This window comes from Coregonus lavaretus (genome assembly GCF_964263955.1).
Source record: "Coregonus lavaretus genome assembly, chromosome: 37".
In the NCBI taxonomy this organism is placed as follows: Eukaryota; Metazoa; Chordata; class Actinopteri; order Salmoniformes; family Salmonidae; genus Coregonus; species Coregonus lavaretus.
This window is the reverse complement of record NC_140024.1, coordinates 31615885-31641158: the sequence shown is the minus strand read 5'-3', so window position 1 is coordinate 31641158 and position 25274 is coordinate 31615885. Positions and strand designations below refer to the sequence as shown.

At 44.3% G+C, this 25274-nt stretch overlaps 1 protein-coding gene across 1 annotated transcript in view; it reads left to right on the top strand.

Moving 5' to 3' along the window:
* The window catches only part of LOC311111422 (A disintegrin and metalloproteinase with thrombospondin motifs 7-like), a gene marked incomplete at its 5' end in the record, with an annotated part of 143718 nt that overhangs the window by 98226 nt on the left and 20218 nt on the right, over positions 1-25274 (top strand). The window contains 5 exons of the mRNA XM_084154137.1: positions 81-2354; positions 2863-3015; positions 6857-7030; positions 10760-10906; positions 18367-18520. Of these exons, the coding sequence (XP_084010263.1) occupies positions 81-2354; positions 2863-3015; positions 6857-7030; positions 10760-10906; positions 18367-18520 (2902 nt within the window). The remainder of the gene's footprint in view (positions 1-80; positions 2355-2862; positions 3016-6856; positions 7031-10759; positions 10907-18366; positions 18521-25274) is intronic.

The following is a 25274-nucleotide window of genomic DNA, read 5'->3' as shown; positions in this document are numbered from 1 at the left end:
TAGCTGTTGTATATATAAAGCTGTGTTATCGATCAGTTACCAATCTGTCCTAATCTGACCCTCCTCTGCTTCTCCCATAGTGCTCACTGACGTGTGGCGGTGGTGTGCGGAGCCGAAAGGTTGTCTGTTCCAGAAACACAGGGGTGGACTGTGACCCCCGAAAGAAGCCCAGTTCCCTTACTCCATGCTACCTCCAGGACTGTCCTCAGATCATAGACGTCTTCGGTGGCAGTAACGACTGGTCTGGCAGTGGCTCGTCCAGCAAGGAAATCAACGAAATCAACTCCATCCCTGATGCCAACCCCCTGCCCAAACACAGTACGACTAGAGCTCAGCCAAGGGCCCCTAACAATCTGAATAACATCATCCCCCAGCCGAATCACATTGACAAGACTACTGACAAGTCAGCCAAAAACAATGTACCGGTTGACGATTTTTACTACGACTACAACTTCATCAAATTCCACGAGGACATTTCCTATGACTTTGGCGTGGGGAACAATGGTGAAGACTTGGGGGATGATCTTGGACTAGATCCACAAAAGGAGACTAAGCTCAGCTCTAGTGCAGAAGAACATGTTTACAGAGAAACTACAGCAGATCCTCCCACAGCTACCTCACCCATTTCTACCACTTCTAAGACGACTCCTTTCATTAGGGAAGATGAGGAACCACATAGCCTGGGCAATGCAGAGGTTGATGGCAAACCACAGACTGAGAAACCCAATGAAGTAGAGAGCGAGGAGGAGGATGTTCTCCTTTCAGAGGACTATTTTATACCTGTTTCCACCACACCCTCGGCACCAGTTTTAGAGACCAGGTTTTCACAAAGATGGAAAGAAACAAAGGGTAATTTTGGTTGGCCTCATTACCTCAGCACAGCACCCAGCCCGGTGTCCACTAGCATGGGGACCACTGAGAACACACACGGGCCCCAGAGTGAAGAAGAGGATGATGGAAACACTGACATTTATGGCCATTTTGACGTGGAAGACGGCCATGTTGTTACAGCTATCGAATATAGCACCACTGCCCCTGGCAGCCATGACTATGAAGATGGCACCTTACCCACAACCATGGTAGAAGAGGAGAAAGAAGAAGTGGGTGGTTTGGACTACAATTCCCACCAGGAGGCTGCAATTGGACTGCAATCCCCTGGCTCCCAAGATGAAACTGAGAGCCCGGTTCCACCCCTGGATCCACCTTCCCCAGGCCCTGTGTTTGAGTTTGAAACATACGAGGACAGCTTTTTCACAACAACCCTGTCCCAATGGGAGACAACCACCTCTCTTCCATACGAGCCACCAGCCCCAGACTCCACTGAGGATTACAATGGCTTTTTCCCTGATGAACCAGACTTTGATCAGCAGGACTTTGAAACTGAGCCCAACACTGATAGCAAAGTCGATTTAAGGGTCACCGACAGTGACTTCACAGTGACCTCACAACCTGTCTCTCAGGAGCCACGTCTTCCACCCTCTCCTCCCCCGCCTCTTTCCCATTCACTCTCAGGAAACCAGGAGAACCTCAAACACAGCATATCAACAACTGGAAGTGACTCCCTATCTCCCACTCATCTGGAAGGAGACCCTCAGTCTCCACCTGGAAGTGACTCCCCACCTCCCAGTCATCTGGAAGGAGACCCTCAGTCTCCACCTGGAAGTGACTCCCCACCTCCCAGTCATCTGGAAGGAGACACTCAGTCTCCACCTGGAAGTGACTCTCCACTTCCCAGTCATCAGGAAGGAGACCCACCGCCGTTCATGTTAGCAGAGACAGAGCCAGCCACAGCCCAGTTAGAGACAGACATCGCAGCACAGTCCTCCACGACTGGGCCAACTCCATCTAAAGGGGCCAATGCGGGCCCTCCAGCTCCCTCCCCATACGGGTGGTCAGAGATTGACTACAATGAGATCCTCATCCCCCCCATGCTGAGACCCAGGGGCTTGGACCCTCCCCTCACATACCAGCCCCCAGTGGATGTCACCACAACCACTCCCCAGGATGGCACGAAACCCGTGCCCCTCAACCAGTCCCTTGAGCCAGCAGTGCCCCTCAACCAGTCCCCTGAGCCAGCCATGCCCCCCACCCAGTCCCTTGAGCCAGCAGTGCCCCTCAACCAGTCCCCTGAGCCAGCCATGCCCCCCACCCAGTCCCTTGAGCCAGCCGTGCCCCCCATCCATTCCCCTGAGCTAGCCATGTCCCTCACCCAGTCCCTTGAGCCAGCCGTGCCCACTCTGCCAACCCATTCTCCCACCCCACCCTGGTGGACACCAGAGCCAACCCAAGTGCCGAGCCCAGCTTCAACTCCAGTCGCCACAGCTTCCTTCTGGAGAGCCGGCAACTGGAGCGCAGTGAGTTGCACTACTCTCTATGCATTCCACACATTCTCCCTGGTGTAAATGTGGGAGGAACAAGGCCCAGCAGTGTGCCACTATTAATGTCCCCCGTTCTTTTATTATGCTGACATACTGCAACCCTGGCCTCAGGTTCCTACATAAACAACCCAACGATTCTATCATGATGAATGGGTGCTCTCTGACCTTTTCAGATTGCCACCGGAGAAATATATCAGCCCAATTTTTCCAACAGGTCATGACACAGTGCACGCTGCTTTCTGCCCATGTTTTAAGAGTGAAATCAAATATGACTTGCACTCTCTCTCAAAGTCAACCACATTCACTCTGTACAGAAAGACACAACAGATCAAGTCTCTCGTATTCCATTGTGTTGGATTTGGAAATGAGGAAGTATTTTGTCCTTAGTGACTAATGTATCTGAATGGGCTGCAACTCTTACAGTGGATTACAAGACATTGAATGATGCATGGTTCGCCCTACACTGCCTGCCCTTGTGTTGCAGTGTTCTACTAGCTGTGGATTGGGGGCCATCTGGAGGCTGGTGGTCTGCAGCACGGGAGTGGAGTCTGCCTGTGACCTGACCAAGAGGCCCGTGCCGGCCCGACGCTGCTACCTCCGACCCTGTTCCTCCTGGAGGATAGGGAACTGGACCAAGGTGAGGCCCCACACCAGGGATGGGATGATAATGGAATGTTGTATCATAACTCAGGGATGGGATGATAATGGAATGTAGTATCATAACTCAGGGATGGGACGATAATGGAATGTTGTATAATGAGTCAGGGATGGGATGATAATGGAATGTAGTATCATAACTCAGGGATGGGACGATAATGGAATGTTGTATAATGAGTCAGGGATGGGATGATAATGGAATGTTGTATCATGAGTCAGGGATGGGACGATAATGGAATGTTGTATCATGAGTCAGGGATGGGACGATAATGGAATGTAGTATCATAACTCAGGGATGGGAGGATAATGGAATGTTGTATCATGAGTCAGGGATGGGATGATAATGGAATGTTGTATCATGAGTCAGGGATGGGACGATAATGGAATGTTGTATCATGAGTCAGGGATGGGATGATAATGGAATGTAGTATCATAACTCAGGGATGGGATGATAATGGAATGTTGTATCATGAGTCAGGGATGGGACGATAATGGAATGTTGTATCATGAGTCAGGGATGGGACGATAATGGAATGTTGTATCATGAGTCAGGGATGGGATGATAATGGAATGTTGTATCATGAGTCAGGGATGGGATGATAATGGAATGTAGTATCCTAACTCAGGGAAGGGATGATAATGGAATGTAGTATCATAACTCAGGGATGGGATGATAATGGAATGTAGTATCATAACTCAGGGATGGGATGATAATGGAATGTAGTATCATAACTCAGGGATGGGATGATAATGGAATGTAGTATCATAACTCAGGGATGGGATGATTATGGAATGTAGTATCATGAGTCAGGGATGGGATGATAATGGAATGTTGTATCATAACTCAGGGATGGGATGATAATGGAATGTTGTATCATGAGTCAGGGATGGGATGATAATGGAATGTTGTATCATGAGTCAGGGATGGGATGATAATGGAATGTTGTATCAAGAGTCAGGGATGGGATGATAATGGAATGTTGTATCATGAGTCAGGGATGGAATGATAATGGAATGTTGTATCATGAGTCAGGGATGGGATGATAATGGAATGTTGTATCATGAGTCAGGGATGGGATGATAATGGAATGTTGTATCATGAGTCAGGGATGGGATGATAATGGAATGTAGTATCATAACTCAGGGATGGGATGATAATGGAATGTTGTATCATGAGTCAGGGATGGGATGATAATGGAATGTAGTATCATAACTCAGGGATGGGATGAAAATGGAATGTTGTATCATGAGTCAGGGATGGGATGATAATGGAATGTAGTATCATAACTCAGGGATGGGATGATAATGGAATGTTGTATCATAACTCAGGGATGGGATGATAATGGAATGTTGTATCATGAGTCAGGGATGGGATGATAATGGAATGTTGTATCATGAGTCAGGGATGGGATGATAATGGAATAAAAGACAGCCCTCTGGTTCCATAGAGGGGGGAGGGGCTTCCCACCATAATGGCTGCCCATCCTGTGCTTTCTCTGACGTGTTTATTTTTTTATTTATTTTATGTCATTTAGCAGACGCTCTTATCCAGAGCGACTTACAGGAGCAATTAGGGTTAAGTTGCGGTGCAGAATCAGAAGGTTGCTGACGTATTCCCAACATGTTCTCCAGACACTGGAATATTGTAATGAATGTGACGATTTAGCAAGTTGGGACTAAATTGCGTGGTGTGACCCCAGATTGTGAACTAATGGTGGAAACATATTGATGTAATGGTAGCTGAGATAGGGTGGTCTGTCTGTGCTAAAGCGCTGCTTGTCGCTCCACAAAACTATTACTACAGGCTTTAGTTTTATCACACCTGGACTACTGCCCAGTTATGTGTAAGTTCCACAAAGGACACAGGCAAAGTAGTTGGCCCCGAACAGGGAAGCACTGCTGGCCCTTTGGTGTCTGCGTCCAGTTTGAAGGAAGTAGCCAGCTATTGCTGAAGAGCGTTAGTGCATTGACTAAGTCTATGGTATCTGCTAAAGCTAGCTTACATTGCGCTAGTTCGCTACTTCCGTCAAACTGGATGCAGAGACCTAAAAATGGTGTTGAGTTCATCTGACTGTGGGGAAGTAGACAAAGGGCCTTGTTGCCAAAGTAACCTTTAACCTTTAATGTGTACTAGTCACCCCTCCCTCTCCACTTGCCCTACCTATAATCTGACCCTAACCCTACAGCTGGTGTCAGCAGCATTATGTGTTTTCTCCAGTGTGTGTACTTACTGTGATCAAGATGTGGTTGTCCCACTGGCTATCCTAAGTTGAATGCACCAATTTGTAAGTCGCTCTGGATAAGAGCGTCTGCTAGATTACTTAAATGTAAAACATTTAAATGAATGTAGTATCATAACTCAGGGATGGGATGATAATGGAATGTAGTATCATAACTCAGGGATGGGATGATAATGGAATGTAGTATCATGAGTCAGGGATGGGACGATAATGGAATGTTGTATCATGAGTCAGGGATGGGATGATAATGGAATGTTGTATCATGAGTCAGGGATGGGATGATAATGGAATGTTGTATCATGAGTCAGGGATGGGATGATAATGGAATGTTGTATCATGAGTCAGGGATGGGATGATAATGGAATGTTGTATCATGAGTCAGGGATGGGATGATAATGGAATGTTGTATCATGAGTCAGGGATGGGATGATAATGGAATGTTGTATCATGAGTCAGGGATGGGATGATAATGGAATGTTGTATCATGAGTCAGGGATGGGATGATAATGGAATGTTGTATCATGAGTCAGGGATGGGATGATAATGGAATGTAGTATCATGAGTCAGGGATGGGATGATAATGGAATGTAGTATCATGAGTCAGGGATGGGACGATAATGGAATGTAGTATCATGAGTCAGGGATGGGACGATAATGGAATGTAGTATCATGAGTCAGGGATGGGATGATAATGGAATGTTGTATCATGAGTCAGGGATGGGATGATAATGGAATGTAGTATCATGAGTCAGGGATGGGATGATAATGGAATGTTGTATCATGAGTCAGGGATGGGACGATAATGGAATGTAGTATCATGAGTCAGGGATGGGACGATAATGGAATGTTGTATCATGAGTGAGGGATGGGACGATAATGGAATGTTGTATCATGAGTCAGGGATGGGACGATAATGGAATGTTGTATCATGAGTCAGGGATGGGATGATAATGGAATGTTGTATCATGAGTCAGGGATGGGATGATAATGGAATGTTGTATCATGAGTCAGGGATGGGATGATAATGGAATGTTGTATCATGAGTCAGGGATGGGATGATAATGGAATGTTGTATCATGAGTCAGGGATGGGATGATAATGGAATGTTGTATCATGAGTCAGGGATGGGATGATAATGGAATGTTGTATCATGAGTCAGGGATGGGATGATAATGGAATGTTGTATCATGAGTCAGGGATGGGATGATAATGGAATGTAGTATCATGAGTCAGGGATGGGATGATAATGGAATGTAGTATCATGAGTCAGGGATGGGATGATAATGGAATGTAGTATCATGAGTCAGGGATGGGACGATAATGGAATGTAGTATCATGAGTCAGGGATGGGACGATAATGGAATGTAGTATCATGAGTCAGGGATGGGATGATAATGGAATGTTGTATCATGAGTCAGGGATGGGATGATAATGTAATGTAGTATCATGAGTCAGGGATGGGATGATAATGGAATACTAATGTTAGTAATAATAAATCAGTCAGTATTGAATCAAGCAACAGTTTTTATCACGATAATGGAATTGTTTAAGCACCGCCCCTCTCACCCTCTTTCGCCCCAGTGTTCCAGGAACTGTGCTGGTGGGGTGACCCTGCGTGAGATCCAGTGCTTTGACACCAGGGACCAGAGGCCTTTGCGGCCCTTCCACTGTCAGGCCGTGTCTACCCGGCCTGTGGCCCACATGCCCTGCAACCCCCAGCCCTGCCTGGACTGGTACTCTTCTTCCTGGGGACAGGTTAGTTACATCCTTTCCTCTCTCCTCATCTCCTTACCACCCATAATTATGCCTAACCTCTCACTGTGATAGTTGGGGTTATCTTCTGTGACAGGTAATGTTTAATAAGGAGTGACATTGTAGTCATGTAGCAGACGCTCTTATCAAGAGCCACTTACAGTAGTGAGTTCATTTTTTTATTTTTATACTGGTCCCCCGTGGGAAATGAACCCACAACCCTGGCGTTGCAAACGCCATGCTCTACCAACTGAGCTACACGGGACTTTTAAACATATTTGCATACATTTTTTTTACAAAATCACCATCACACTTTTGAAATTTCCACAACAAACCGATTCTGACCAGCAGTGTAATAAAATGGATATCAGTCCATTTAAAATACAATAAGATGCTAATATAAGCTTTGCTGATGACCTTTGCTGATGACCTCAACACAAAAAATGTGTTCTATATATTGCCACTACCAAATAAGTGTTACAGTGGGGAAAAAAGTATTTAGTCAGCCACCAATTGTGCAAGTTCTCCCACTTAAAAAGATGAGAGGCCTGTAATTTTCATCATAGGTACACGTCAACTATGACAGACAAAATGAGAAAAAAAAATCCAGAAAATCACATTGTAGGATTCTTAATGAATTTATTTGCAAATTATGGTGGAAAATAAGTATTTGGTCAATAACAAAAGTTTCTCAATACTTTGTTATATACCCTTTGTTGGCAATGACACAGGTCAAACGTTTTCTGTAAGTCTTCAAGGTTTTCACACACTGTTGCTGGTATTTTGGCCCATTCCTCCATGCAGATCTCCTCTAGAGCAGTGATGTTTTGGGGCTGTCGCTGGGCAACACGGACTTTCAACTCCCTCCAAAGATTTTCTATGGGGTTGAGATCTGGAGACTGGCTAGGCCACTCCAGGACCTTGAAATGCTTCTTACGAAGCCACTCCTTCGTTGCCCGGGCGGTGTGTTTGGGATCATTGTCATGCTGAAAGACCCAGCCACGTTTCATCTTCAATGCCCTTGCTGATGGAAGGAGGTTTTCACTCAAAATCTCACGATACATGGCCCCATTCATTCTTTCCTTTACACGGATCAGTCGTCCTGGTCGCTTTGCAGAAAAACAGCCCCAAAGCATGATGTTTCCACACCCATGCTTCACAGTAGGTATGGTGTTCTTTGGATGCAACTCAGCATTCTTTGTCCTCCAAACACGACGAGTTGAGTTTTTACCAAAAAGTTATATTTTGGTTTCATCTGACCATATGACATTCTCCCAATCCTCTTCTGGATCATCCAAATGCACTCTAGCAAACTTCAGACGGGCCTGGACATGTACTGGCTTAAGCAGGGGGACACGTCTGGCACTGCAGGATTTGAGTCCCTGGCGGCGTAGTGTGTTACTGATGGTAGGCTTTGTTACTTTGGTCCCAGCTCTCTGCAGGTCATTCACTAGGTCCCCCCGTGTGGTTCTGGGATTTTTGCTCACCGTTCTTGTGATCATTTTGACCCCACGGGGTGAGATCTTGCGTGGAGCCCCAGATCGAGGGAGATTATCAGTGGTCTGGTATGTCTTCCATTTCCTAATAATTGCTCCCCCAGTTGATTTCTTCAAACCAAGCTGCTTACCTATTGCAGATTCAGTCTTCCCAGCCTGGTGCAGGTCTACAATTTTGTTTCTGGTGTCCTTTGACAGCTCTTTGGTCTTGGCCATAGTGGAGTTTGGAGTGTGACTGTTTGAGGTTGTGGACAGGTGTCTTTTATACTGATAACAAGTTCAAACAGGTGCCATTAATACAAGTAACGAGTGGAGGACAGAGGAGCCTCTTAAAGAAGTTGTTACAGGTCTGTGAGAGCCAGAAATCTTGCTTGTTTGTAGGTGACGAAATACTTATTTTCCACCATAATTTGCAAATAAATTCATAAAAAATCCTACAATGTGATTTTCTGGATTTTTCTTCCTCAATTTGTCTGTCATAGTTGACGTGTACCTATGATGAAAATTAAAGGCCTCTCTCATCTTTTTAAGTGGGAGAACTTGCACAATTGGTGGCTGACTAAATACTTTTTTCCCCCACTGTATATGGCTTGTAACCATAGCGGAACCCTTTTTTGGTGCTATATAGAACCCTTTATAATGGGGTTAGCCATATTATATAGTTAAAATGACGGTGTTATTACTGTTAATGAACAAGTTGAATCAGCTAGCTCTGGAACGGCTGGTGGTCCCTGAGGAGAGAACTGAGATGTGGTCAACAGTTCTCAATTCACACAAGACTTTATATAGTGAGTTATCTTCACTGTGATAGTTGATGTGTAATAAGGGGTTATCACTGTAATAGTTGATGTGAAATAAGGGGTTATCATCACTGTGATAGTTGATGTGTAATAAGGGGTTATCATCACTGTGATAGTTGATGTGTAATAAGGGGTTATCATCACTGTGATAGTTGATGTGTAATAAGGGGTTATCTTCACTGTGATAGTTGATGTGTAATAAGGGGTTATCATCACTGTGATAGTTGATGTGTAATAAGGGGTTATCACTGTGATAGTTGATGTGAAATAAGGGGTTATCATCACTGTGATAGTTGATGTGTAATAAGGGGTTATCACTGTGATAGTTGATGTGTAATAAGGGGTTATCACTGTGATAGTTGATGTGTAATAAGGGGTTATCATCACTGTGATAGTTGATGTGTAATAAGGGGTTATATCACTGTGATAGTTGATGTGTAATAAGGGGTTATCTTCACTGTGATAGTTGATGTGTAATAAGGGGTTATCATCACTGTGATAGTTGATGTGTAATAAGGGGTTATCACTGTGATAGTTGATGTGAAATAAGGGGTTATCATCACTGTGATAGTCGATGTGTAATAAGGGGTTATGACTGTGATAGTTGATGTGAAATAAGGGGTTATCATCACTGTGATAGTTGATGTGTAATAAGGGGTTATCATCACTGTGATAGTTGATGTGTAATAAGGGGTTATCACTGTGATAGTTGATGTGAAATAAGGGGTTATCATCACTGTGATAGTTGATGTGAAATAAGGGGTTATCATCACTGTGATAGTTGATGTGTAATAAGGGGTTATCACTGTGATAGTTGATGTGTAATAAGGGGTTATCACTGTGATAGTTGATGTGAAATAAGGGGTTATCATCACTGTGATAGTTGATGTGTAATAAGGGGTTATCATCACTGTGATAGTTGATGTGTAATAAGGGGTTATCATCACTGTGATAGTTGATGTGTAATAAGGGGTTATCACTGTGATAGTTGATGTGAAATAAGGGGTTATCATCACTGTGATAGTTGATGTGTAATAAGGGGTTATCACTGTGATAGTTGATGTGAAATAAGGGGTTATCATCACTGTGATAGTTGATGTGTAATAAGGGGTTATCATCACTGTGATAGTTGATGTGTAATAAGGGGTTATCATCACTGTGATAGTTGATGTGTAATAAGGGGTTATCATCACTGTGATAGTTGATGTGTAATAAGGGGTTATCACTGTGATAGTTGATGTGAAATAAGGGGTTATCATCACTGTGATAGTTGATGTGAAATAAGGGGTTATCATCACTGTGATAGTTGATGTGTAATAAGGGGTTACCCACATAGTTCCCCTCATGCAATGTTAAGTGCTTTGAGACTGTCTGAAAAGCACTACGCACAGTCAGGGTTATCCTTAAAAGTGTGTGTGTGTGCGTGTGTTTCCCAGTGCTCTGAGGTGTGTGGGGGAGGGGAGCAGCAACGTCTGGTTACCTGTCCAGAAGAGGATCGCTGTGATGAGGACCTTCTGCCCAGTAACATCCAGGCCTGTAACAGCCAACCCTGTGCCCAATGGGTCACTGGCTCCTGGGGACAGGTAAGAGACAGATACTGTATACACACACGACATAAACACACACACACAGCCTACAGGTGTTGCTGCAGGTGTTGTGTGTATGTGAAGGATGTACCATTGTGCCTTCATTCACAGTAATGTTGTATTATATTGTGTACCTACTCACATACACCCACACAGGTGCACATGAGAAACAGTCACAGACAATCACAGCATCATCCAACATGATTGTTTACGCTCTGCGGTAGTAGATGTTCTGTCTTCGACTTTAATGTGTGTATCAAAATTCAGCATTGTAAACAAAGCAATAGGAACTCCTAGTTAGGAGAGTAGAATGGAACTCCTAGTTGGAAGAATAGAACAGAATGGAACTCCTAGTTGGGAGAATAGAATGAAACTCCTAGATGGGAGAATAGAATGGAAGTCCTAGATGGAAGAATAGAATTGAACTCCTAGATGGGATAATATAATTGAACTCCTAGATGGGAGAATAGAACAGAATGGAACTCCTAGTTGGGAGAATAGAATAGAATGGAACTCCTAGATGGGAGAATAGAATGGAAGTCCTAGATGGGAGAATATAATTGAACTCCTAGATGGGAGAATAGAATAGAATGGAACTCCTATATGGGAGAATAGAATGGAAGTCCTAGATGGGAGAATAGAATTGAACTCCTAGATGGGAGAATAGAATAGAATGGAACTCCTAGATGGGAGAATAGAATGGAACTCCTAGGTGAGAGAATATAACAGAATGGAACTCCTAGTTGGGAGAGTAGAATAGAATGGAACTCCTAGATGGGAGAATAGAATGGAACTCCTAGATGGGAGAATAGAATAGAATGGAACTCCTAGATGGGAGAATAGAATGGAACTCCTAGATGGGAGAGTAGAATAGAATGGAACTCCTAGATGATAGAATAGAATGGAACTCCTAGATGGGAGAACAGAATGGAACTCCTAGTTGGGAGAGTAGAATAGAATGGAACTCCTAGATGATAGAATAGAATTGAACTCCTAGATGGGAGAATAGAATAGAACTCCTAGATGGGAGAACAGAATGGAACTCCTAGATGGGAGAATAGAATAGAACTCCTAGATGGGAGAATAGAATGGAACTCCTAGATTGTAGAATAGAATGGAACTCCTAGATGGGAGAATAGAATGGAACTCCTAGATGGGAGAATAGAATGGAACTCCTAGTTGGGAGAATAGAATAGAATGGAACTCCTAGGTGAGAGAATAGAATGGAACTCCTAGATGATAGAATAGAATGGAACTCCTAGATGGGAGAATAGAATAGAATGGAACTCCTAGATGGGAGAATAGAATAGAATGGAACTCCTAGGTGAGAGAATAGAATGGAAATCCTAGATGATAGAATAGAATGGAACTCCTAGATGGGAGAAAATATAATAGAATTGAACTCCTAGATGGGAGAATAGAATGGAACTCCTAGATAGGAGAATAGAATGGAAGTCCTAGATGGGATAATATAATTGAACTCCTAGATGGGAGAATAGAATAGAATGGATCTCCTATATGGGAGAATAGAATGGAAGTCCTAGATGGGAGAATAGAATTGAACTCCTAGATGGGAGAATAGAATAGAATGGAACTCCTATATGGGAGAATAGAATGGAAGTCCTAGATGGGAGAATAGAATTGAACTCCTAGATGGGAGAATATAATAGAATGGAACTCCTAGATGGGAGAATAGAATGGAACTCCTAGGTGAGAGAATATAACAGAATGGAACTCCTAGTTGGGAGAGTAGAATAGAATGGAACTCCTAGTTGGGAGAGTAGAATAGAATGGAACTCCTAGATGGGAGAATAGAATGGAACTCCTAGATGGGAGAATAGAATGGAACTCCTAGATGGGAGAATAGAATAGAATGGAACTCCTAGATGATAGAATAGAATAGAACTCCTAGATGGGAGAATAGAATGGAACTCCTAGATGGGAGAATAGAATTGAACTCCTAGATGGGCGAATAGAATGGAACTCCTAGATTGGAGAATAGAATAGAATGGAACTCCTAGATGGGAGAATAGAATGGAACTCCTAGATGGGAGAATAGAATGGAACTCCTAGTTGGGAGAATAGAATAGAATGGAACTCCTAGGTGAGAGAATAGAATGGAACTCCTAGATGATAGAATAGAATGGAACTCCTAGATGGGAGAATAGAATAGAATGGAACTCCTAGGTGAGAGAATAGAATGGAAATCCTAGATGATAGAATAGAATGGAACTCCTAGATGGGAGAAAATAGAATAGAATGGAACTCCTAGATGGGAGAATAGAATGGAACTCCTAGTTGGGAGAATAGAATAGAATGGAACTCCTAGATGGGAGAATAGAATGGAACTCCTAGATGGGAGAATAGAATAGAATGGAACTCCTAGATGGGAGAATAGAATAGAATGGAACTCCTAGATGGGAGAATAGAATGGAACTCCTAGTTGGGAGAATAGAATAGAATGGAACTCCTAGATGGGAGAATAGAACAGAATGTAACTCCTAGTTGGGAGAATAGAATAGAATGGAACTCCTAGATGGGAGAATAGAATAGAATGGAACTCCTAGATGGGAGAATAGAATAGAATGGAACTCCTAGATGGGAGAATAGAATAGAATGGAACTCCTAGTTGGGAGAATAGAATGGAACTCCTAGTTGGGAGAATAGAATGGAACTCCTAGATGGGAGAATAGAACAGAATGGAACTCCTAGTTGGGAGAGTAGAATATAATGTAACTCCTAGATGGGAGAATAGAATAGAATGGAACTCCTAGATGATAGAATAGAATGGAACTCCTAGATGGGAGAATAGAATAGAATGGAACTCCTAGATGGGAATATAGAATGGAACTCCTAGATGGGAGAATATAATGGAACTCCTAGTTGGGAGAATAGAATAGAATGGAACTCCTAGATGGGAGAATAGAACAGAATGGAACTCCTAGATGGGAAAATAGAACAGAATGGAACTCCTAGTTGGGAGAGTATAATAGAATGTAACTCCTAGATTGGAGAATGGAATAGAATGGAACTCCTAGATGATAGAATAGAATGGAACTCCTAGATGGGAGAATAGAATAGAATGGAACTCCTAGATGGGAATATAGAATGGAACTCCTAGATGGGAGAATAGAATGTAACTCCTAGATGGGAGAATAGAACAGAATGGAACTCCTAGATGATAGAATATAATGTAACTCCTAGATGATAGAATAGAATGGAACTAACTAGATGGGAGAATAGAATGGAACTCCTAGATGGGAGAATAGAATAGAATGGAACTCCTAGATGGGAGAATAGAATAGAATGGAACTCCTAGATGATAGAATAGAATGGAAGTCCTAGATGGGAGAATAGAATAGAATGGAACTCCTAGATGGGAATATAGAATGGAACTCCTAGTTGGGAGAATATAATAGAATGGAACTCCTAGATGATAGAATAGAATGGAACTCCTAGATGGGAGAATAGAATAGAATGGAACTCCTAGATGGGAGAATAGAATGGAACTCCTAGATGGGAGAATAGAATAGAATGGAACTCCTAGATGGGAGAATAGAATGGAACTCCTAGATGGGAGAATAGAACAGAATGGAACTCCTAGATGGGAGAATAGAATGGAACTCCTAGTTGGCAGAATAGAATGGAACTCCTAGTTGGGAGAATAGAATGGATCTCCTAGTTGGGAGAATAGAATGGAACTCCTAGATGGGAGAATAGAATAGAATGGAACTCCTAGATGGGAGAATAGAATAGAATGGAACTCCTAGTTGGGAGAATAGAATAGAATGGAACTCCTAGATGGGATAATAGAATGGAACTCCTAGATGGGAGAATAGAATAGAATGGAACTCCTAGTTGGGAGAATATAACAGAATGGAACTCCTAGATGGGATAATAGAATAGAATGGAACTCCTAGATGGGAAAATAGAATAGAATGGAACTCCTAGATGGGAGAATAGAATGGAACTCCTAGATGGGAGAATAGAACAGAATGGAACTCCTAGTTGGGAGAATAGAATAGAATGGAACTCCTAGTTGGGAGAATAGAATAGAATGGAACTCCTAGATGGGAGAAAAGAACAGAATGGAACTCCTAGATGGGAGAATAGAACAGAATGGAACTCCTAGTTGGGAGAATAGAATGGAACTCCTAGCTGGGAGAGTAGAATGGAACTCCTAGCTGGGAGAATAGAATGGAACTCCTAGCTGGGAGAGTAGAATGGAACTCCTAGTTGGGAGAGTAGAATGGAACTCCTAGATGGGAGAATAGAATGGAATTCCTAGATGGGAGAATAGAACAGAATGGAACTCCTAGATGGGAGAATAGAATGGAACTCCTAGATGGGAGAATATAACAGAATGGAACTCCTAGATGGGAGAATATAACAGAATGGAACTCCTAGTTGGGAGAATAGAATAGAATGGAACTCCTAGATGGGATAATAGAATAGAATGGAACTCCTAGTTGGGAGAATAGAATGGATCTCCTAGTTGGGAGAATAGAATGGAACTCCTAGATGGGAGAATAGAATAGAATGGAACTCCTAGATGGGAGAATAGAATAGAATGGAACTCCTAGTTGGCAGAATAGAATAGAATGGAACTCCTAGTTGGGAGAATAGAATGGATCTCCTAGTTGGGAGAATAGAATGGAACTCCTAGATGGGAGAATAGAATAGAATGGAACTCCTAGATGGGAGAATAGAATAGAATGGAACTCCTAGTTGGGAGAATAGAATAGAATGGAACTCCTAGGTGGGATAATAGAATGGAACTCCTAGATGGGAGAATAGAATAGAATGGAACTCCTAGTTTGGAGAATATAACAGAATGGAACTCCTAGATGGGATAATAGAATAGAATGGAACTCCTAGATGGGAAAATAGAATAGAATGGAACTCCTAGATGGGAGAATATAATAGAATGGAACTCCTAGATGGGAGAATAGAACAGAATGGAACTCCTAGTTGGGAGAATAGAATGGAACTCCTAGCTGGGAGAATAGAATGGAACTCCTAGCTGGGAGAGTAGAATGGAACTCCTAGTTGGGAGAATAGAATAGAATGGAACTCCTAGATGGGAGAATAGAATGGAACTCCTAGTTGGCAGAATAGAATAGAATGGAACTCCTAGTTGGGAGAATAGAATGGATCTCCTAGTTGGGAGAATAGAATGGAACTCCTAGATGGGAGAATAGAATAGAATGGAACTCCTAGTTGGGAGAATAGAATAGAATGGAACTCCTAGATGGGCTAATAGAATGGAACTTCTAGATGGGAGAATAGAATAGAATGGAACTCCTAGTTGGGAGAATATAACAGAATGGAACTCCTAGATGGGATAATAGAATAGAATGGAACTCCCAGATGGGAGAATAGAATGGAACTCCTAGATGGGAGAATATAATAGAATGGAACTCCTAGATGGGAGAATAGAACAGAATGGAACTCCTAGCTGGAAGAATAGAATGGAACTCCTAGCTGGGAGAATAGAATGGAACTCCTAGCTGGGAGAGTAGAATGGAACTCCTAGTTGGGAGAATAGAATGGAACTCCTAGATGGGAGAATAGAATGGAATTCCTAGATGGGAGAATAGAACAGAATGGAACTCATAATTGGGAGAATAGAATGGAACTCCTAGATGAGACAATAGAATGAAACTCCTAGATGGGACAATATAATGGAACTCCTAGATGGGAGAATGGAATGGAACTCCTAGTTGGGAGAATAGAATGGAACTCCTAGTTGGGAGAATAGAATGGAACTCCTAGATGGGAGAATAGAATGGAACTCCTAGTTGGGAGAATAGAATGGAACTCCTAGTTGTGAGAATATAACAGAATGGAACTCCTAGGTGGGAGAATAGAATGGAACTCCTAGGTGAGAGAATATAACAGAATGGAACTCCTAGGTGGGAAATTCACAAACACATGAAAACTGGAACTGAATGGAAATGGAGCTGAAGCCTTGCTTTGAATAACACAGAAACACATATTACCGTATGTATGAGAACAACTCTATGAAGACTTCTCTTCAGCAAAGAATAGATTGACTGTGGTTTTGTCAAAACACTGACTTAAAGCTGCAGAAGATGAGCAAACCCCAACCTGTTTCAGACCTCATGCTGTTTCGCCAGCAATTACATGACTCATTCAGAGCCCACACCTCCCTCCATCACTCCTTCCATCCTCCCTCAGAAGTTGGAGCCAAACCAGCCTTTGATAGCAGCGAGTGCTGCTTTAATCCCAAACCACGTCAAAACTGCAAGAGACTATCTTTGCTAGGACACACAGAGAGAGTGAGAGAGAGCGAGAGAAAGAGAGAGCGAATGTGAGAGAGAGAAAGAGAGAGAGAGAGAGACAGAGAAAGCAAGAGAGAGAAAGCGAGAGGGAAAGCGAGAGAGAGAAAGCAAGAGAGAGAAAGAGAAAGGGAAAGCGAGAGAGAGAGAGATACAGAGAAAGCAAGAGAGAGAAAGCAAGAGAGAGAAAGAGAGAGGGAAAGCGAGAGAGAAAGAGAGAGGGAAAGCGAGAGAGTGATAACACACACACACCAAGTCCTCCACTAAGCGTTTGTGTTGCCTCCCTCAAGCTAGTGCCTGACCTAGCTTCACACGAGCACACACAGAGCCTGGCTCCCTATGGAGTTGTGTGTGCTATGCACGTGCCCACCTCAAGGGTTTGATGAGGAACGACTTTCACCATGATTAGAATGTGGGGGGAGATGGAGCCATCAGGCCTGCTGCTGTGTAATTGATGTGCTTTGATTTGCTCAGTGGTAATGGCCTTAGGAGGAGGGAGATCCAGGCCGGGCCAGGCTGGGGTGACACACTATAGGAAGCAAGGAATCTATTGACGCGGGTAGTTTAGGTCTGTGGCAGATGCTGTGCATCTAATGTAATTACTGTGATCAAGAACACTCTATAAATGGGCTGATAGTTACTGCTCATTACCGAAAGGATCACTCACTGCCCATTGTCATTCAATGTTCTTGGTGAACTGTGATTAAATTGTGTTTTCCTGTTCTTCTGTGGAAACACCCTGTCTTGTTACTGCCAATAGGATCAGATCATTATTGAACTTTTTGAAGGATTGCACTCCATTTCTTTATTTGTTAAGGAACACGCTACACGAGTACAGTATTGCAGCAGTTAGCCACATATAGCTATTCTCCATGTTACTTGTATTCCCTGTTTTGAAGATGTAGTGCTTTTGTGATGCTCCTTTAAGTCTGCCTGTCTCTACACAATATTACAGAAGCAGTGATCTTGTTAGTGTTTGCACATCTGTGTGTGTGTGTGTGTGTGTGTGTGTGTGTGTGTGTGTGTGTGTGTGTGTGTGTGCGCGCATTAAGTTGAACGCCTGTGTGCTTATGACTTAACGTGTGATGCAGCTTACAGCTTGTCTATCACTGTGTCCGAACAGCCCTCAGTATATCAGTGTTTCCCCCATCCCAGTGCTCTGCATCCTGTGGTGGCGGCGTGCAGCGGAGGCTGGTGAAGTGTGTGAACACCAAGACAGAGGAGGAGGAGCATGCCCAGTGTGACCCTGAGCCCTGGCCAGAAAACAGCCAGAAGTGTAACCTGAATGAGTGTGACAGCGCTCCCGCTGGTGAGTAAACCAAACAACAGCTTTTCTGTCTTAAATAATGTATATCATAATATACGCCATTTAGCAGATGCTTTCATCCAAAGCGATTTTATTGTCATGCGTGCATACATTCTACGTATAGGTCATGGGTGGCCCCGGGAATCGAACCCACAATCCTGACGTTTCAAGTGCCGTGCTCTACCAACTCGTTTCATTTCCCAGAAAATGCTACAACTGCTCTGGATTTAGCTGAATGGGTTCGATAGATAGACAGGCATGTAGGCAGTCACGCAGGAAGGCAACCGGGCAGAGAGAGAGAGACAGACAGACAAACAGACAGACTCCATTACCAAGTTACGGAGTCCGGTACCAACGATGTCAGTACAGTAAGCCAATAAATCATGAGAAGAACATCACCACTCTCATTTCATGGCCAAATTGCTCTTTGCCGTCTTGTAGATTTGTGCAATACAAAGAACTAGTTTTTCTGGCGCACTTTGTCAGTGTTCAAGGCTGTGGCTGTTATCACTTCCATACTCATAATTGACATTTTCATGCTCTGTGTAGGAGAACTCTTATGTCAGAGTTCTTTCACGGCCATACATTTCATAAAATATTTTATTAACAGTCGCTTAGTATCTACAGGTAACTGCCTAAATAAAGGGAACACCAACATAAAGTGTCTTAATAGGGTATTGGGCCACCAGAGCAGCTTCAATGCACCTTGGCAAGTGTCTGGAACTCTATTGGAGGGATGCTACATCATTCTTCCACAATAAAGTAATTTGGTGTTTCGTTGATGGTGGTGGAAAACTAAGTCTCAGGCTCCGCTCCAGAATCTCCCATAAGTGTTCAGTTGGGTTGAGATCTGGTGACTGAGACACACACCCTTTAAACACCGTATGTTCCTTTGAGACCCCTCTTTCAAAGTCACTGAGATCTCTTCTTCTAGCCATGGTAGCAAAATGTATGGGCAACTGGGCATTTTTATACATGACCCTAAGCATGATGGGATGTTAATTGCTTAATGAACTCAGGAACCACACCTGTGTGAAAGCACCTGCTCTCAATATACTTTGTACTTTGTATCCCTCATTTACTCAAGTGTTTCCTTTATTTTGGCAGTTAAATGTTGGTTGCAAACTCATAAGGTGGTGAAATGCAATATTGTGTGCTAGCCTGTGAGGCATGCCAGCAAACTCAATGTTTCCTAGTTAGTTGAGAAAGACTGACTCAACAGCCATGTCTAATATAACTTCAAAAATTTGGATGGCTAACGACATTTACATCATTTAGCAGACTCTCTTATCCTCAGCATCTTACAGTAGTTAGTGCATACATTTTTGTACTGGTCCCCCGTGGGGATCGAACCCACAACCCTGGATTGCAAGTGTCATGCTCTACCAACTGAGCCACGCAGGACACATTCATTGATCCTGTTTAGTGATATACACCTCTAATATATATATATATATATATATATATATATATATATAATAGAGAGAGAGAGAGAGAGAGAGAGAGAGAGAGAGAGGAGAGAAGAGGAGAGAGAGAGAGAGAGAGAGAGAGAGGAGAGAGAGAGAGAGAGGAGAGAGAGAGAGAGAGAGAGAGAGAGAGAGAGAGAGAGAGAGAGAGAGAGAGAGAGAGAGAGAGGAGATGAGAGAGAGATGAGAGAGAGAGAGAGAGAGAGAGAGAGAGAGAGAGGAGAGGAGAGAGAGAGAGAGAGAGAGAGAGAGAGAGAGAGAGAGGAGAGAGAGAGAGAGAGAGAGAGAGAGAGAGAGAGAGAGAGAGAGAGAGAGAGAGAGAGAGAGAGAGAGAGAGAGAGAGAGAGAGAGAGAGAGAGAGAGAGGACCATGCTCTCACAAGAAGCATGTTACAGTCCATGGAAAAATCCTAGTCAGAGGAAGGTGTGTTGACTTGCATGTGTACATCTTTGTGAATCCCTGGGGTTTAGTGGAGGGTCAGTCTGGATGCCATAAACAGCCTCCAGCAGGGATTGGACGCTTCAACAGCTCTCTGACCCTCCTGTTCCTCCTTCCACCTCAGCCTCTCTCCGATGGGTCGCTGGCTTTCTCGCACCCTAATTGAAGTGTGCCACCTGCTCCCCACCAAACACCACCCTAACAACAAATGTGATCCTTGTGAGAAAGGCGGCTGGCTCTTCTCTGTCGTCTGGAAAGGAAAATAGAACCTAACTGTGCTAAAGATTGACCTTTAGTACGTATCATGCTAATGCAACATGACATATATTTTTATATAGATATTAAACATACTGTGAAATAAAATGGTCAACTGCTAATTAAAAGTCAACCAGTTTTAGGGCTGACCCAGGTTTTGTGCGCCTCAAGACTGTTAGCCCACTGAGCTAAAGCATTATCTTGGAAAGCTAACACACGTCTAACTAATCATGCAATTAGAGTTCACCGAACCACCTCTGCTACAGGTGTGTCTAGAACAGTGGTTCCCAACCTTTTTTGAACAGTGGCACACCTTGTGATGGGATGAAGAATGTTCCGGCACACCTAAAATATCCCTATTAATTTATTTAGTGGTAATCACCTCCATCTCATCTGATCCATACTGAAAATCATCTATTTTCTGTGACAAAAGTTTTTTATAGATTTAAATTGGGTTTATTTGAACTATTTTCATAGTTCCTTAGTCATGATGATTAATTTGCGTGTACACCTTTTTAAGAGCGTCCCGCAAATCCCTGCTAGAAATATGTATTTAGTTTTAAACCATTTGGGCTACAGACGAGTGGTTTTCTGCATTGTAATGCTGCAACCATGGACACAAAGCCATGCTCTGTTTTGTTTTTTGTTTCTATGGCAGAGGCTGTGGTACAACTAAACCTAGTCCCTGTGCTAATGGTTCTCACAGGCTAAGGAAAATGACACAAATGCTCGTGATGCAGGCCCCACAAATAATAATCAACGTAACAACAGCCTGAGGCACTGGATTTGAAACAACCAAACAGATGTATTCATGTGCCATTCAATGTATTATCTGAGCAGCACTGGTGCTCCGGAGTACAAAATTCCACCTGCATTCCATAGGTCACGTTTATAATTGAGTGTTCCAAGAAATAATCAAGATTAGGAAAGTTTTTTGCGGCACACCTGAGAGTTCCTCAAGGCACACCAGTGTGCCGTGACACCGGTTGAAAACCGCTGGTCTAGAGCTCCACATAGTGTCATTAATTTTTGGCCCAGTTTATCTCTGCTTCTCTCAGCCGGTAACACATATTACAACTTTAAAGACTTTATCGTCAAGAGATTATCAGCAACTCGTTTGACTTAAAATTAACTTGAACCAACCTTTTGTCTTATTTCTACCTTTCTAGTCACGTCCATCTCACTCCAATCACACAGGGACCTTTGTCTTGCGGTGCATAATTACCTTGGTCACCCTTGAAATGGACTAACTGGTCTGTCATTTAAAAAACCCAGAGAAAATTGCCTTGGCAGTGCTTGTTAATTAAAATCTGATTTACACTGATGGGTGCTGTCACGGATGCCGCCGAGGCTGCTCCTCCTCCTTGCTCGGGCAGGCTTCGGCGTTCGTCGTCCCCGGAGTACTAGCTACTACCGTTTGATGTTTTCGATGTTTGTTTTGTCATGTCTAGTTAGTGCACCTGTTTCGTATTCTGTATTGATTATGTCACCTATAAGTTCCCCTATGTTATGTTTGTATCTTGTGTTTGTACTTCAATAAAAGATGAACGGTTATCACGCTGCGCCTTGGTCCGCTTCATCATGTAACGATCGTGACAGAAGATCCCACCACGACTGGATCAAGCAGCGTGAAGAGGAGGCCATGTTCACGGGGGAGAGACAAGCCCAAAAACATTTTTTGGGGGGGCTCCCGCCGTGGACGATGAGGCAGCGGGAGGCCGCGATAGAGCGGTTCAGCAGGTTAGCAGAGGAGGCCGCCAGGTTACGGGGGCCACTGGTCACGAGGGAGAAGGAGAGTGTGGAGGCACGGCGAGAGGAACTGGTTAGGCAGCAGAGTGAGTGGAGGTTTATGAGGAAACCCAGTCCCGCTCCTCGCACCAAGCAAGTGGTGTGTGTCACCAGTCCGGTCCGGCCCGTTCCTGCTCCCCGCACTAAGCCTGTGGTGCGCGTCACCAGCCCAGCCCGGTCCGGCCCGTTCCTGCTCCCCGCACCAAGCCTGTGGTGCACGTCTTCAGCCCGGTCCGGCCTGTTCCTGCTCCCCGCACCAAGCCAATGGTGCGCGTCGTCAGCCCGGTCTGGCCCGTTCCTGCTCCCCGCACCAAGCCAGTGGTGCGCGTCGCCAGCCCGGTCCGGCCTGTTCCTGCTCCCCGCACCAAGCCAATGGTGTGTGTCACCAGTCCGGTCCGGCCCGTTCCTGCTCCCCGCACTAAGCCTGTGGTGCGCGTCACCAGCCCGGCACGGTCCGGCCCGTTCCTGCTCCCCGCACCAAGCCTGTGGTGCACGTCTTCAGCCCGGTCCGGCCTGTTCCTGCTCCCCGCACCAAGCCAATGGTGCGCGTCGTCAGCCCGGTCCTGCCCGTTCCTGCTCACCGCACCAAGCCAGTGGTGCGCGTCGCCAGCCCGGTCCGGCCTGTTCCTGCTCCCCGCACCAAGCCAATGGTGCGTGTCGTCAGCCCGGTCCGGCCCGTTCCTGCTCCCCGCACCAAGCCAATGGTGCGCGTCGTCAGCCCGGTCCGGCCCGTTCCTGCTCCCCGCACCAAGCCAGTGGTGCGCGTCGCCAGCCCGGTCCGGCCTGTTCCTGCTCCCCGCACCAAGCCAATGGTGCGCGTCGTCAGCCCGGTCCGGCCCGTTCCTGCTCCCCGCACCAAGCCAGTGGTGCGCGTCGTCAGTCCGGCACGGTCCGTGCCTGTTCCACCGGTGCCTGGTCCGGCACCGGTCAGCTGCTCCACACCGGAGCCAGAGCAATCCGCTCCACCGGTGTCCAGTCCAGCTCCGGCCAGCGGGGTCAGACCAGACCAGGGGCGCTACGGGGGGTGTAGAGATAGAGTGGTGGTCACGCCCGGAGCCGGATCCGCCTCCGAGGCGGAATGCCCACCCGGCCCCTCCCCTGTTGTGTTTGGTTGGCGCGGTCGCAGTCCGCTCCTTTGGGGGGGGTACTGTCACGCCCTGGCTCTGGGGACTATTAAATGTTGAGCCAGGGTGTGGATTTTCTATTGTTTAGTTTTCTAGGTTTGTGTTCTAGTTCGTGTATATCTATGTTGGCCAGGGTGGTTCCCAATCAGAGGCAGCTGTAGCTTGTTGTCTCTGATTGGGGACCATACTTAGGCAGCCTGTTTGGCACTGTTATTTTGTGGGATCTTGTTCCGTTAAGGTTTGTTGTATAACCTAGGACTTCACGTATCGTTTCGTTTGTTGTTTTGTTCGTGTGGTGTACTGCAATAAAATATGTACGTTTATCACGCTGCGCCTTGGTCCGCTTCATCGTGCAACGATCGTGACAGGTGCTGTGACCAATTTAGGTCTCTCAGAAATATCTCCCCATATACTATCTTCTAAGGACATGTTTTTATGTGTTGAAATTTTATGTTTTCTAAGAAACATAATTATTAGACCAGTTTGGGGGCTCACAGGAGGTGCATTTAGACTTGTGGAAAGTTGTTTTCGTAGATACCCACTGGGCACAGACATCAATCAGTTCATCATCTAGTTTTGATTTACATTTGGTTGAGTTGTCAACTACTGTGAATTCAATGTGAAAACAACCGAACATGTTACGACGTTATTGGATTTAATGTGTTTTACATTGATGACTTTTTACAAGTCACATAGATCTTTTTTGGGGAAATGACGTGAAAGCAACGTTTATTCAACCAGTTTTTGCTCAGTGGTTAATAGGAAAGTAATACATAATAATTCCCTTCTTGATTCAAACATATCTGAGTCATTCGCTGATGTCAGGTGAAATCCTGAAATGATACCTTGATATTACAATGTCTTGCATTTGATTGACAGTTGTTACCTTGTCTAACCTTTTTACCGCTCTGTGTAAACAAATCTTCCAATGCCTGTCACTGTTGAAATTGCGGTAGAGGTGAAAGTCTTTTAAAGATGGGCTTCTCATCCAGAATACATATTTTACAGGGCATCATCCCTGTGCAACTACAGTTGATAATCCCTACGGCTTTTCGAAGACTGATATGTGTTGAAATTGATTTTACGAGGCAGTGCAGTAGCAGTTCATATGATTTATGTGCAGTAATTAAGCAAAGAACCTTGATACTAAATCTTATTGGGAATAACACAGCCCTTAACCTATCCTGAAAGGATTTGATAGCTTGAGGTGGAATGTCATCACTTCTCTGCATTTTATTATCAAGGACAAACCACAAGACAAAAAGGAGTGTGAGATCAGTGTCTGGGTTTTGTCTCTTGTGCTTGAGTTTGATTTGTAAGGTAGTGAGAGAGAGAGAGAGAAGAAGCCATCCACTCAGAGCAGGACCAGTGCCAAGACTGTGGTTAATGGTGGCCATTTTGGAAACCACTGCCACACAAATGAGTTGTTGCTTTTAAAATACTGGTTGAGTACCAAATGTGTTAAGTTAAAGCAATTAGTTCATCCACATTTCATTACAAAATGTCTTATTTGTTTCCTTACCCGGAAAGCAGCCTGGACAAAGAGAGACCGTAACCCACGCGTTTGTTTTGTATACGTAGCCACTGACAGCAACCGCTATCCTTAGCATTTTCTAACTAAAAACATAACATTTTAGTCATTTAGCAGATGCTCTTATCCAGAGCGAGTGTTAGTTCACAAACGTT